The sequence below is a fragment of the Phyllostomus hastatus genome, unplaced genomic scaffold, assembly GCF_019186645.2.
Source record: "Phyllostomus hastatus isolate PE091 unplaced genomic scaffold, TTU_PhHast_1.1 phas_scaffold_1066, whole genome shotgun sequence".
Taxonomy (NCBI): domain Eukaryota; kingdom Metazoa; phylum Chordata; class Mammalia; order Chiroptera; family Phyllostomidae; genus Phyllostomus; species Phyllostomus hastatus.
The window spans coordinates 31,293,936-31,306,410 of NW_025334004.1; the positions used below are offsets into that span (position 1 = coordinate 31,293,936).

General features: G+C 62.2%; 2 protein-coding genes across 7 annotated transcripts in view; one reads left to right on the forward strand and one right to left on the reverse strand.

Moving 5' to 3' along the window:
* The first annotated feature begins 3 nt into the window (after positions 1-3).
* Positions 4-9,331, forward strand: LOC123828681 (BRCA2 and CDKN1A interacting protein). Its single transcript, XM_045853757.1, has 7 exons — positions 4-197; positions 1,151-1,225; positions 1,938-2,018; positions 5,535-5,624; positions 6,345-6,532; positions 7,916-8,090; positions 8,885-9,331. Exons 1-7 carry the CDS (start codon positions 18-20, stop codon positions 9,053-9,055), a joined length of 960 nt encoding a protein of 319 aa, XP_045709713.1. The 5' UTR covers positions 4-17; the 3' UTR covers positions 9,056-9,331.
* DHX32 (DEAH-box helicase 32 (putative)) overlaps positions 9,291-12,475 on the reverse strand; it is a 37,115-nt gene continuing 33,930 nt past the window's right edge. For all 6 annotated transcript variants that reach the window (XM_045853751.1, XM_045853754.1, XM_045853756.1 and 3 more), the window contains 3 exons: positions 11,575-11,762; positions 10,545-10,726; positions 9,291-9,616 (listed from right to left, as the gene is read on the reverse strand). In XM_045853751.1, coding sequence (XP_045709707.1) covers positions 9,445-9,616; positions 10,545-10,726; positions 11,575-11,762 — 542 coding nt within the window. In that variant the 3' untranslated portion in view covers positions 9,291-9,444. The remainder of the gene's footprint in view (positions 9,617-10,544; positions 10,727-11,574; positions 11,763-12,475) is intronic.

The window sequence follows — 12,475 nt, forward strand, 5'->3', positions numbered from 1 at the left end:
GCAGCGAGGACGGCAACATGGCGTCCAGGTCCAAGCGGCGTGCAGTGGGCAATGGGGCTCCGCAGCCACCTGACGCCCCAGCCCCGCGCCACGAGGAAGAAGAGGACGATGAAATTGAGGACCAGGACGAAGACGAAGACGAAGACGATGAAGACAGTGACGAAGAGGAGGATGAAGACGACGAGGTAGTCGACGAGGTGAGCTGCACTGGCGACCCTAGTTCGGTTTCCATCTGGGGAAATATTTTCTGGTCGCTGAGGCCGTGCGCGCATGTGTGAGATGCTTGGAGTAGCGACTGCCCTGTACCCGGGGTCTGCAAGCAGACCCTGCAGGTGCTCAAAGGCCCTGACTCGGGTTCCAGTTTTGTCTCGTTCATTCCGCAGTCGCAGAAATTACTTTAGAAAGTTACAGCCTGGCCGTGTCGTTCGTCTCTCCCCCTCCCCCCGCCCCCCGCGGCCCAAGAAAAGCGGCACACTTTTTTCGGAGACTCTTCTTCAGTTGTCAGGCGGAAACCCCAATCCATAACCAGCCCCCAAGGGCCTGCAGATTTATCCTTTGCAGCGCAACCCACCCCCACCCCGCAGCCTGTCTCTCGGCGCAGCGGCCCCCGTTCTGCCCGCAGCCTTTCCAAAAACGCCCTCCATTCTGCAGGTGTTCCTCCCTTGCTCAGCTCCCAGCCGCGCGGTGTTGTCTGCCCGCTGCTCTCACCGAGCCCTGGTGGTCCGTTCTCAGACCCGGGCTCCTTCGGAGTAGCCCCTGCGTCGTGCCTGGCGTTACAGGCCCCGCAGGCTTGTTGAACGCTCAGTGGTCCTGACCGCCCCCCAGCGTCTAGCAGGCACCTGCCGCTTAACGCCTCCAGAGCGGAACGTGCAGTTCATGCTCATAATCCTGGATGCTTCTGTCGGCGGTCCCCAGATTCGCCGGTTGTAGATGCAGTGTCGGCAATGTTTGCTTTGTGTGTGTAGACTAGACAGTTGCAGTTCCTTCAGGCAAACTTTTTTTCTTGTCCTTTCATTGGCGTGTTCTGTAGATAGAGGGAGAGCCAGAAAGAGCGGGGGTGGAGCGGAAAAGGAAAGCCCGCGGTGGGAGAGAATGCCTGGGGGAGCTGAGAAAGTTCCGCGTGATGACGTGTCTTGTGTGTTACCTACAGGAAGTGAATATTGATTTTGAAGCTTATTCCATCTCCGACAACGATCGCGACGGAATTAAGAGGTTACTGCAGCAGGTGTGTGTGTTTTACTCTCTGCACGTGGATTTGCTCTTCTAAGACAGCCCAGGCCGTCAACACAAGCTCGGTCGGACTCAGACTTGCCTGTTCTAGAATTCCCCTTCCCGTCCTCTCCCGTCCTCTCCCTTGCCTGGGCGGAGCAGCTCCTCCTTCCAGAGCTAAGCCCCCTGTTTGTGTGTGCCCACGCTCCCAGCCCCTCCTCCGTCAGCGGGTCTGAGTGTCCTGTGCCCCACAGTACTTCCCTCTCGCCTGCTGACTGCTTGAGCTATTGGTCCGTTTTCCTCTGAGTCCCGTTCCGACGGTTGGTTAGAGGAATCCTTACACAGAAACCGTGTTCCTGCACCCTCTGGGGCTTCTACTTTTTCCTTTGCCCCAGTGGAGATGGCCTGGGTTCATCTCCTGTCCTTTAGATCCTTGAGAGTGTCCTGGTCGCCAAGCCCTTTGACCTTGTGTTCACTCTCCTCTCTCCTCCCCTTGCCATTCCCCCTCTCCCGCACCTCCTGTGTTCCCACGGCCTGCCTGCTCTTCATTTCCAGGGCCTTTGCTTCCCTGCGTCTCCTGGGCTTTTCCTCCGCTCTTGGGATTGCATTTCTGAGTCATCTTCCTGGTCGGATTGTTGACCTTTCACCCTTTTTATTTTAACGTGGAAGTTAGAAGTTTTATTAGATACCATGCTTTAATTTAAAATGATTATTTCTTCTCCTCTTAGCTTTTCCTAAAGGCTCCTGTGAACACTGCGGAGCTGACAGACCTCCTGATTCAGCAGAACCACATCGGGAGTGTGATCAAGGTCAGCAGAGCCGTTGCACTCACTGTGATTAAACTAGTTCTTTAGCCTGGAGACCTCTTGGTTTATGGCAAGCAGGCCAGAAGCTGGCATTGGAAAGAAGTGAGACTGGTTGAAGGCCAATCCAGGGACCCCGTGCTATTAAATGCAGTAATCACGTGGTGGCGGTGGATAGGGAGAGAGGTGGCCGGATTCAAAGGTGTTTGGGAGGTGAGATATGACGGGAGTGGGTAGTGACTGGGTCTGAGGGGGCGGAAGGGGTCAGGGATGACTCCCAAGTGTCTGGCTCAACCAGCCAAACGGTGACACGGAGGAAGACAGGTTGGGAAGGGGGGCGGGAGTTTGGGTTTGTATATTTTGATTTGCCTGTGATAATGCAAGTGAGCTGCTGAACAGCCGCTGGAGACTTGGGCGTGTGCGGCAGATAAGTGGTCACCGAGGGCACAGAAGTGGTGGAGGCTCCCCGGGAGGGGCAGGGACACGGGTAACACCGACGTCGTTTGGGTGAGGTCCGCGGCAGAGTCTGCCAGGGGGGCTCCCTCAGGGGAGGAAAGGGGACGGAGGTGTCAGGCACGGCAAGGGAAGGGCGCATTTGGAGGAGGGGGGAGCCAGACTCGGGGGAGTCCCGCCTCTGCCGCGTGTCATCCGGTGGCTCTTGATGTTCCCTGCACACTTTGTGCCTGCAATAGTGACGGTCACCTCCGTGGCTCATGGGGCTGCGGTGTGGACAGAGCTCGGTGAGGATGCCCCTTAGGTGCTCTGGGGCACAGTGTGGGGGTTGTCTGCGAGGGGGCTGGAGGGCCTCAAGGTGGTTCCCTTGTGACTGGCACGTCGGTGTGGGCTGGCGTTGGGAGCCTGGCTGGGACTGTGGGTTGGGGCAGTGTGGTTCCTCTGCGTGGGCCTCTCTACAGGCTGGTGGGTCCCAGGGGCACACGGCCCAAAAGACCTGGGTGGAGGCATCTTATGAGAGTGTCATGTCCACCACTCGCTTGATCAGCTGACACGAAGTTGCACGCAGGTTCCAGGGGAGGACGCGTAGACCCCCTTTCTTGATGGGAGGAATGTGTAGGTCCCTTGGTCGGAAGAGGTGGGACAGGAGGTGCCATCGTGGTCATCTGTGGGAAGGACAGTCTGCCCCAAGACCTCCGTCTGTTGCCGGGTTCACCTCTGAAACGAGGGTGATGTGCGTGCCTACTTGGTGGGCTGGGGTGGGGGGACGGAGTGAGGCCCTGTGGGCAAAAGCACTTAGAGCTGCGCGGCGCGGGGCTGCCGCTGGTCCTGTTCCCAGCACCGCTGTCCAGCTCACCGTGCAAAACCAGCCTGACAGCTCCACCGAGGTCCGATGCTCCAGTCCGACTCCCTCACCTTCGGAGCCAGATTCAGTTTTTTAAAAATGTTTATTTACTGCTTTTAGGGGGAGAGAGGTGGGTAGGGAGACACTGATTTATGGTTCCACTTATGTAGGTGTTCACTGGTGGATTCTTGGGTGTGCCCTGACTGGGGATCGAACCCGCAACCTTGGTGTACAAGGCCAGAATTCTTGAAGATTGTGTATATTAACAGTTTCTGCTCCCTCTCCTGCTAAGCACCCCGATCTTGTGCCCCCAGCCTGCTGCTGCAGGTTTGAGACTGGCAGAGCCGCCAGCACCAGCACTGAGTGCAGTGGGCCCTTCTCCCATCTTGGGCAGCGGTGGTGCCTGATGGAGTGGGGGTCGGGGCAGGGGGCAGGGGCACCTGCTCTCGGACAGAGACTTCCTGTTCCTGGGAAAGGGACCGCCCTTTCGGTGGGGGGGGTGTCTCTGGGATTGGATTGGGACCCTGCCGGGGGGCCTCCCTCGGGCTGGGCAGGGAGGACTGTGGAGTGCACGGGCACGTGGTTGAGAGGCTCCGTCCGGTTCAGGGCCGGGTGCTCTGTGCGGCGTTGCTCAGGGTCCTGGGCGCTAAGGAGGCTCGGGAGGGGCGGGGCAGCGGGGGTGCCGGGGATGGTGCAGTAGGAGAGGGGTGAGCTGTGATGTGACTGTGACCCCAGCCCACAGAGAGGTGGCCCTGTGTGGTGCTGCCCTGGTGGCTGAACCCCATCAGGAGCAGTGAGCGGTCCCAGGCGGTGCCGGTTGCTTGTGGGGTCCCAGGGGTGCCCACGTGGGGTTTCTTCGGGCTGGGCGCCGAGGGCTCCCTCTGTCCGTTGGTGCTGCGCAGGTGGTGCCGCAGTGGCTGGGGGTCCTCTGCGGTGCAGGGAACACGTCCACTGTGGATCGTGGAGGACCGAGGCTGGTGGACACGTTAGTCCTTTCTCAGCACTGCTTCCCCCCCACGGGGACTGCTAGTCTCCTCGGGAGTCACCTTCTTGTTTTCTGCTCCTGTGTCCTCTTGGGTGGAGCTCAAGGCTTCTCTCACCTGGGCAGGTAGTTGTAGTTCCCTAGGCCTTGGGGGCCTTCCCTGAGCCAACCCCCTTTCCTGCTCGCACAGGAAGAGACTGGTGGCCTTTCATGTCCAGGGTACGCAGACAGTTTTGTCGTGAAGCCTGGCCGCCCCTCTGCCTGCAGTCCCGTCGGTGGCAGTGTCCCTGAGGTCCAGGAGCCACGTCCTTCCTCGGCCTCCTCAGGCTCTGGTCTGGTCTGACTTCCTGCCCTCGCAGAGGCGGTCCATTCTGTCCCCTGCCCTGACACACCGGGCCCTGGGGCACAGGGGTGCCTGGACACTGTCGCCCTCCCCTGTGTGAGCCAGTTGCAGCCAGCGGTGCTGGGAGGTGTGGCGGAGCTCTGGAGGCCCCGCCCTGCACAGCAAGTCCAAGGTCAGCGCTGGTCCTGCTGGTCCTGCTGGGAGAGCAGCAGCCACGCGTCACTGCCTCCACCCACATGTGTTTCCCGGGGACTCGCTCTGTGCCAGGCTGCGTGCTGGGGGTGTGCGAGGGGCGTTCACACCTTGGCAGGCAAGCAGGCCACACGCGGAGGACCACGTGGAGGGCACAGGGAGGTCTCCAGGGGCGGGGCTGTCGTCCTAGAGCCAGGAGGTCCCGCCGGAGCAGGCGTTCCCTCCCCACGCTCTGCTTCCTTTACTTGGCCTTTCCTTTCCGGCCCCCTTTCTCTGCTGCCCGGGGTCGGTGGCACTCAGGCCTTGCTCACCGGCCCCAGCAGTCGGGTTGGGCCCGGGTTGGGCCCAGGCTCGGCAGGCAGGTGGCTTTGGGTGGGACTGTCCTGGGGATCCACAGAGAAACGGGCAAGGGCTGCCTCCAGCCATTCCCTGAGGTTCTAGCTGTTCTGCATGTGGGGAAGCTGGCAGAGAACACGTCTCGGTGACCTAGTGACCGCAGAGCAGGAAGAGGTCGTGGAGGGTGCGGAAGAGGACCGGGGCCCAGGGAGCTGCAGGGCCACGCGGGGTTCGTCCACGGCGCCTTCTGAGGGCGGCGGCGCAGCGGGTGGGGTTCGAGAAGTGGCACAGCCGCCAGGGCTGAGAGTCCCGGGCTGGGCACGACGTCTCTTCCCAGGCAGTGCAGTCACAGCTGTCCTTCTCTCTAAGTAGCAGACGGACGTGTCCGAAGACAGCGATGACGATGTGGACGAGGATGAGATCTTCGGTTTCATCAGCCTCCTGAATTTAACTGAAAGAAAGGTGGGTTTCCCCGTGTGCACGGTCCTTCCTGCCGCCCAGGCCACGTTTGCGTGGGCACGAGGCGGGGGTTCCTGCGTCAGTGGTGGTGGTGGCAGTTCCCCGGGAAGGCGGGCCTGTGAGGGCCGCTGTGGTCCTTTCCGTCCCGTCGAGGGTGTGCGCCCAGGGGAAGTCGCTTCCTCCCCGTGATGCAGAGCCACCCCCTGGCGGCGGGACCGGCGGCGTGCTGTTGGTGTTGGCACAGCTGTTCTGCCCCCTCTGCGGCTGCGCCCCGACCGGGAGGCGGTGCCGCTCCCTGGGGGAGGGGCTGACAGACACCGGCCTGTGTTTTCATCGGGGCTTCTCGCTGCTTGTCGATGAGTCCTGATGGACAGTGGGAGCCGGCTGCTTGCCCGTCTCAGATCCGATGTGGGCTGCACGTTGTTTCACGCGAACCTCAGTCCCGTCGGTCAGGTCACGGGGAGGGCTGGGGCTGCTGTCCAGGGCGCCTGCCTCTCAGCCGGCTCTGCCCCTGCGCCGGTCGTGGGGCGGGAGTGCTGGCGGCCCCGGTGCTTCGGGAAACGCTGAGGCACCACCCCTGAAGGCCTGAGGTCGGCGGGCTGTGGCAGACGGCTGCCCTCCTGGGAGGCGGCGGGGGGTCGTCCTCACTTTGGGGTTCCTCCTGGAACCCCAACCCCAGGCAGGGGCCTGGGGTGAACGGCGAGCCTCCTCTCCGCTCTCCAGGGTGCCCAGTGTGCCGAGCAAGTTAAAGAGCTGATCCTGAGCCGCTGTGACCAGAACTGTGAGAAGAGTGTGGTCGACCAGCTGGACAAGCTTTTGAGTGACGCCAGCAAGCCCGTGGGCCTTCTCCTGAGTGAGAGATTCATTAACGTGCCCCCCCAGATCGCTCTGCCCATGCACCAGCAGCTGCAGTAAGAGGCTTCGGAACGCCTTCCTCGGGGCGTCTCCCGTGGGCTGGGGAGTGGGGTTCAGGGCGTGTGCGGGCGCAGGAGGGGCGCCGCCCCAGTGTGGGCTGGGGTGAGGCGAGGGCGGCCTGGGCGAGACGTTCTGCTGACCGGCCCCAGAGCACTCCCGCCGTCAGACCCTGCGGGCCGTGGTCTCCGTGCACGTGAAGAGTTAAGTGGCACCGAGATAAGTGAGGTCACGCAGACTCGTTGGTCCTGTTCCGCTGGCTTTTCCCCCTCTTCGCAGGTGTGTGTCCGTAACGTGACTATAACACTGAACAATTACAACAGGCATTGGATATGATTCCCAAATTCCACTGGGGTGTTTTGTGACTAGTGAAACCATGGTCTTGATATACCACACTGCTGGCCGGCCTCCCAGGGTTGGTGGTTTCATTTGTAACGGCAGCTCCCAGTGGACAGGGGTACTGTAAACGTGGGAAGAGCACTGCCTGCGCTTTGCAGTGGGGGGGGATGAAGGCGCGACCCGGCCCGGGCCTCGCGGCCTGGCGGCTCTCAGGGGCCGGGGCTCTTGTGCCGGGGGCTCCTCCCTGGGCCTGGAGCTGGCCGGCACAGCAGGGTTTGGGCTTCTCCTTACCGAGCCGTTGCTTTTCAGCTGCATGCGCCGCCCGCCCCCGCCCCCTGTGCCCCGCGAGTTCTCGGTGCACTCCCGCTGCCCGGGTGCCGCTCTGCGCTGCTCTGCCGTCTTTCTCCCGGTCGCTTGGCGTGTGTGTTTCTTTGGTGTCACAGGAGGGTGATCTGCTCTTCCTCGATCCTCTGCCAAGAAAGCGCAAGCGGCTTGCGTTTCTCGTTCAGCCGGACGCAGGGTTACGTGTAGCTTTCAGAAAGGCTCCGCTGCCCCTCGTGGGCGGTTGTGGAAGTCAGGGTGTCTGTGCCGCGCCTCTCCGTGGTCTGGGAGACCGGAGTCCCGGACTCGGGCGGCCGGAGACAGCAGTCACGTGCCTGTGTGCACTTCCATCCCGTGCGTGCTGTTTCAGAAAAACCTAGATTTCTGCGTATTTAACCCGCACACAAAGCAGAGACACTGGGTGAATTTGAGACTTGTCCGTTAGTTGCTGGTGTCCACAGCTCAGCCTAATCTGTGAGAGTCACCGTGCGAGTGACTGTAAGGGCGCTCGCTGCCGTGATCAGTGAGTGCAGCGGACGGCCAGAGTGAAACTCGCTGCCTCAGAAGGAAGGGTCCGCTCTACCGCCTGCTGGGGAGGCCTGTGTGTGAGCAGAACCTCCCGCCCGGCCTCCCTGCCGTCCCCTGGGCGCTGGGCTGGCGGTGGGCCGGCCTCCCGGGGCCCAGCATGCAAACGTGTGTGTGTGTGTGCATGCGCCTTGCAGGAAAGAGCTGGCGGAGGCGCACAAGACCAACAAGCCGTGTGGGAAGTGTTACTTCTACCTTCTGATTAGCAAGACATTTGTGGAAGCGGCAAAACACAACTCCAGGAAGAAACGGAGCAGCCACAAGAAGGACGAGTTAGTGTTTGCAAACGCAGAGGAAGAGTTTTTCTATGAGGTAAGACTGTCTCATCCTGTCTGTGTGTTTAGATGGTCGTAATGATTTCTTGGTAGCAGTAGATCAGGGGTTTTGCTCTCCCGTTTCACATCAAAGTCCCTGTTGTGCGGCCACTCTGTTTTCCTCCCCGTCCCCAGCCGCCAGCAGTGAGCCAGTGCCTGGCCCACACCGGCCCCCCCCCGCCCCCCACTGGCAGGGCTGTGTGTGGGTGGGAGGGGAGCGAGGCCGCAAACCCGCTGACGGTGGCCGGGCGCTGCGAACGTGCCGTGGGGGCTGCAGGTCTGAAAGGCGCCCTGGGCGGCAGCCGTGAGCCTGGTTTACCGATGGGGACCTCGAGTTTGGGGGAGAGGAGAGCCGTCACCTGAGACCACACAGCCAGTGAGGCGGAAGCTGGGGCAGACGCCCTGCCCCCATTCTGGCTCCCATGCCACTCTGTGCCCGTGGTCCTGGGTGGGGTTTCCAGCACTTTCTCCTGGGAAGGTAGCTTGTGCTGTTGAGGACAGCACGAGAGCACACGAGTGATTTCAGAGTCACGAATGGCACGTAAGCGGGCAGTGTGCCGGTACCGCTCGCGGCCTGCTCGCCATAGAGCCGGGACACTGTCTGCGCTCCCCAGGGGTTGGTCAGCTTCTGCTGGGGGGTGAGCCCCCGGAAGTCCTGCCCGCGCGGCCCTGCCCCTCTGGGCTTGCTCCGTCCTGCGGCCGCTCCTTCAGTGGCCGTGCTCCCACAAATGCGTGGCAGGCGCGGCAGACCCGGCGCCCCGTGTCTGAGTGCGTGTGGCTCTCTGCGTGCAGAAGGCGGTCCTGCAGTTCAGCTACTCGGTGCAGGAGGAGAGCGACACGCGCCTGGGCGGCAGGTGGGCCTTCGACGACGCCCCGATGACGCCCCTGCGCACGGTGATGCTGGTCCCATGCGGCGAGACGAGTGCCATCATGGACCGGCTGAAGGAGCACCTCTCGGTGTAGCCCCCCCGCCCCCCCCGCGGGCAGCAGCGTGCTGGCGTGTGTGCGTTACCAGAAGGCCCTGTGGAGACTCACTGAAGAACTCCAGACTTTATTTAGATTGAGATTCTCTACGAAAGGTAGGGTTCTGCTGCCTGTGTCTGTGACATGTGTACAAACTGCTTTAAAGAAGTTTAGGTCAAATCATGAATGGTTGATTAAAAGCTTTCCCAGTAAGAGGAAAAATGTGGAGTAGTAATTTAAGGAACTCAATAAAAACTTCTATTTTTTATTTGAAAATAGTATACAGTGTGGATTTTTCAGGCACCTCCTGTGTGGGGTGTGACACCCTGATGTGCTCCCTCCCGCTGCGTCGCGGGCCGACGGCGCGCCACAGCGGGACAGTCTGAGCGTCACTGTACAGCGCATCTCTGTTCGGGGGTTTCGGGGGACCTCTCACACGCGTGCTGCTCCTGTTTCGTGGCGGACATGGGTGACGGGGGACCCGTTACTTGCTGCAGGATGTCCTTACTCTCGCTAGGAGGCAGGTTACTGAAGTAGTACTGTGGTGCCAGTTGCATGAATCTGTTTGAAACAGAAACGTCATCTTTGGTGTGCGACGGCAGACCCATCTGGGCGCTCCCCAGCCCTGGAGCCCCTGCCTGCCTGGGGACTGGCGCTTCACTGGAACTCCTCGGGGCCTCCGCCTGCCTTTGCAGGACCAGCGCTTTCTACGGTTTCTGTGGAACAGCCCAGCTGCCTTTCTGGGGTGAGCTGGCCTCTCTAGTGAGGCCGCACAGCAGAAGCGATGGCCACCACTCTGCCCCCCGGGGATACTGGTGCCTCCTGTCCCACCTCGCGCAGTGCACGAGGGTCCAGCCGGGTGTTAGGGAGAACTCTGGGTGGGTCAGAGGCAGGGCCTGGCCTCTGTCTCTTCCTGATGCACCAGTCCACACCCAGCTCCGCAGCCAGACCCCTGCTGGTTTCCGTCGGTTCTGCCCAGGCCGGCGCCTGCAGCAGCTGAGGGTGGTCGGAGTTCCCACCCCTGCAGCCAGAGGGAGCTTGGAAAGGGCTGAAGGAGATGCCACCCCTCTTAAAACTTCTGTTGCTTCCTGCTGTGCTGGGCGTGACCTCCAAATTCCGGTGGCCGTGAGCCTGCCACCCCAGTGCCCACCTGTCTTCGTCTCTCCCCGTCCCTGCCCTCCCCGCTGGCCCGTCTCCGTGGCTCCTCTGGGGGGAGGTGGCTGAGCTCGTCCCTTCTCAAGGTCTGCACCTGCCCACACCTGCGGCACTGCGTTCCCTGCAGGTGCCCTGTGCCCGGTGTCACCTTTCTACGACGCAGTCTCCCTTTCTGCTGCCGTCTCTTGGGGGCCGTCTCTTAGATAACCACCCACGGAGACCTGTCTGTAGGCTGCTGCCCGAATACCCTGCCTGTGCCCAAACACAGTGACCAGGTTCTCATTTGCTCCTGCACTGCGGGTTCACTAGAACCCTCCGCCCCCACGGCACGTACAGTTCTGGAGAGGTTTCGGAGGCGATCCGGATGTAGTTGTTCTCTGAGATGCTGAACGTGTGGAAGAGGACCCACTCGGGCAGCCTCCGGGAGACGGCGTAGCCGGACAGGGGGTGCAGCTGCGCCACGTGCCGGTGCGTCAGCATCAGGTAGTTCCCCGCCCCGTCCACGTCCCGGGCGATCTGCCGGCGGCGCGGCCGGGGGACAAGAGGAGCGTTAACGTGGGGATCGGCACACAGCTGTCGGGTCCAGTAAGGGGACCCCCGAGTGCTTGGAACTGCAGACCTGCCACCCACGCTTCCTATTTCCGGGGGCCGGGGATCAGACGGACTGGTTTTACCCAGAGCTCTGAGACGGTGGTGGCGGTGGTGGCGGTGCGTGGCTCACACGTCCAGGGCGGCTGCAGTGGCTCACGCCGGGTCGGGCAGGAAGCCCCACTGTGGACCACGCACACGCCACGTGCGTCCCACTCGACGTTCCAGCTCACCCCCTGCCCCTCCCGTGTGCTGGCGGAGCGGCTGGGGACGTCCTCTGAGAAAGGACTCCTGGGACGTCCTCTTCCTCTGTCGGGCACCGAGTCACCGGCGACTGGGAGCCGGCTCGCTGATGGGCAGGGCGAGGGGCTCTGTCTGATGTGCAGCCAAAAGGGGCGTTTCCCAGCCGTCCCTCCGTAAGGGAGGGGCCGCTCGTCCTCTCGGACTAGGTCTGCACTCTGGCTCAGCCCGCCCTCCCTGATGGGGGCTGTTCACACACTGCGTCTGTAACAGCACAAGGCTTTCAAGTTCCCGTCAGTGAAATGACCACCCTGGGAGATGCCTGCTGTGATGACCTGCACGCACGAGGTCTGGTCAGACCACGTGGAGGCGGTCCCAGCCGCCCTCACCTGCACGAGGGCCCTCACCTGCACGAGAACCCTCACCTGCACGAGGACCCTCACCTGCATGAAGTACCCTCACCTGCATGGAGGACCCTCACCTGCATGGAGGACCCTCACCTGCACGAGGGCCCTCACCTGCACGAGGACCCTCACCTGCATGAAGTACCCGGACAGGAGCGCTCTCTTCAAGTTCACAGTGTTCTCCCTGGAGCCAAAGGCGGGGTCCGCGTAGGGAAGCTCGATGCGCTTGATGATTTCCAGGAGCTCGGCCCGGATGACGTCCGCCGCCCTGAGGGCGGGGCAGCTGAGGAAGTGGTCCTGGCACCACTGCTCCACGCAGCCTGGGTGGGGGTGGGGGTGCTTCAGAAAAAGAGCCTGTCGCCACCTGAAAGGGCCCGCTCTCCTCTGTCCTCTCCTGTCCGGAGGAGGAGGTTGCAAGGACGGGGCCTCTGGCGGCTGCGAGGGGCCGTCTGGGGTGCTGCCAGAGGAACCTGGGCTGGCCGGGGTTCTGCGGGGTTCCGCGGGGTTCCGAGACCCCACGCACTGGGGAAACGGCACATTCCCACTGTCACCTTGTCCGGGGCGGGGGAGGACAGCCTGGGGCCCACACCCGGCCGGCCTGCGCACAGCCAGGGCGTGTGGGGTCCCCTTCGGTTGGACGGGGACCGGAGGAGCTTCCAGTGGAGAGCCCTCCGATCCGTGGGAGCATCTCAGTATTTGTTTTGTTGTAAGGAAAGGGTTACTCAAGGTTGACCGGGAACCTGTAGCTGCCCTAGCTGCACGTTTTACACTAGAATTCAGCCACCTGGTTCGGTTTGAAGTCACTCATTCTTGTCACCTGTGAGCACGCTCATCGAGGTGGACCGGGGCTTGCCATGAACTGGCAGTGCACGTGGCCGTGGCCTTGGCCTTGGCGTGGTGGGTGGCAGACCTGTCAGCTGGTCCTGCCGCACAGGCCCATTCCGAGCAGTGGGAGCGTGCACTGGCGGGCACCACCCCGCGGCCCTCCCAGGTGCCACCAAGCGCCCCATGTCCTGTCTGCCTCCGCCGCTGT

Bases quoted from the DNA above. Each gene is read 5' to 3' on its own strand.
- LOC123828681 (XM_045853757.1), top strand. From the start codon at position 18: ATGGCGTCCAGGTCCAAGCGGCGTGCAGTGGGCAATGGGGCTCCGCAG. The intron at 2,019-5,534 runs GTCAGCAGAGCC...CTCTCTAAGTAG, and splicing joins ACATCGGGAGTGTGATCAAG to CAGACGGACGTGTCCGAAGA. The intron at 8,091-8,884 runs GTAAGACTGTCT...CTCTGCGTGCAG, and splicing joins AGGAAGAGTTTTTCTATGAG to AAGGCGGTCCTGCAGTTCAG.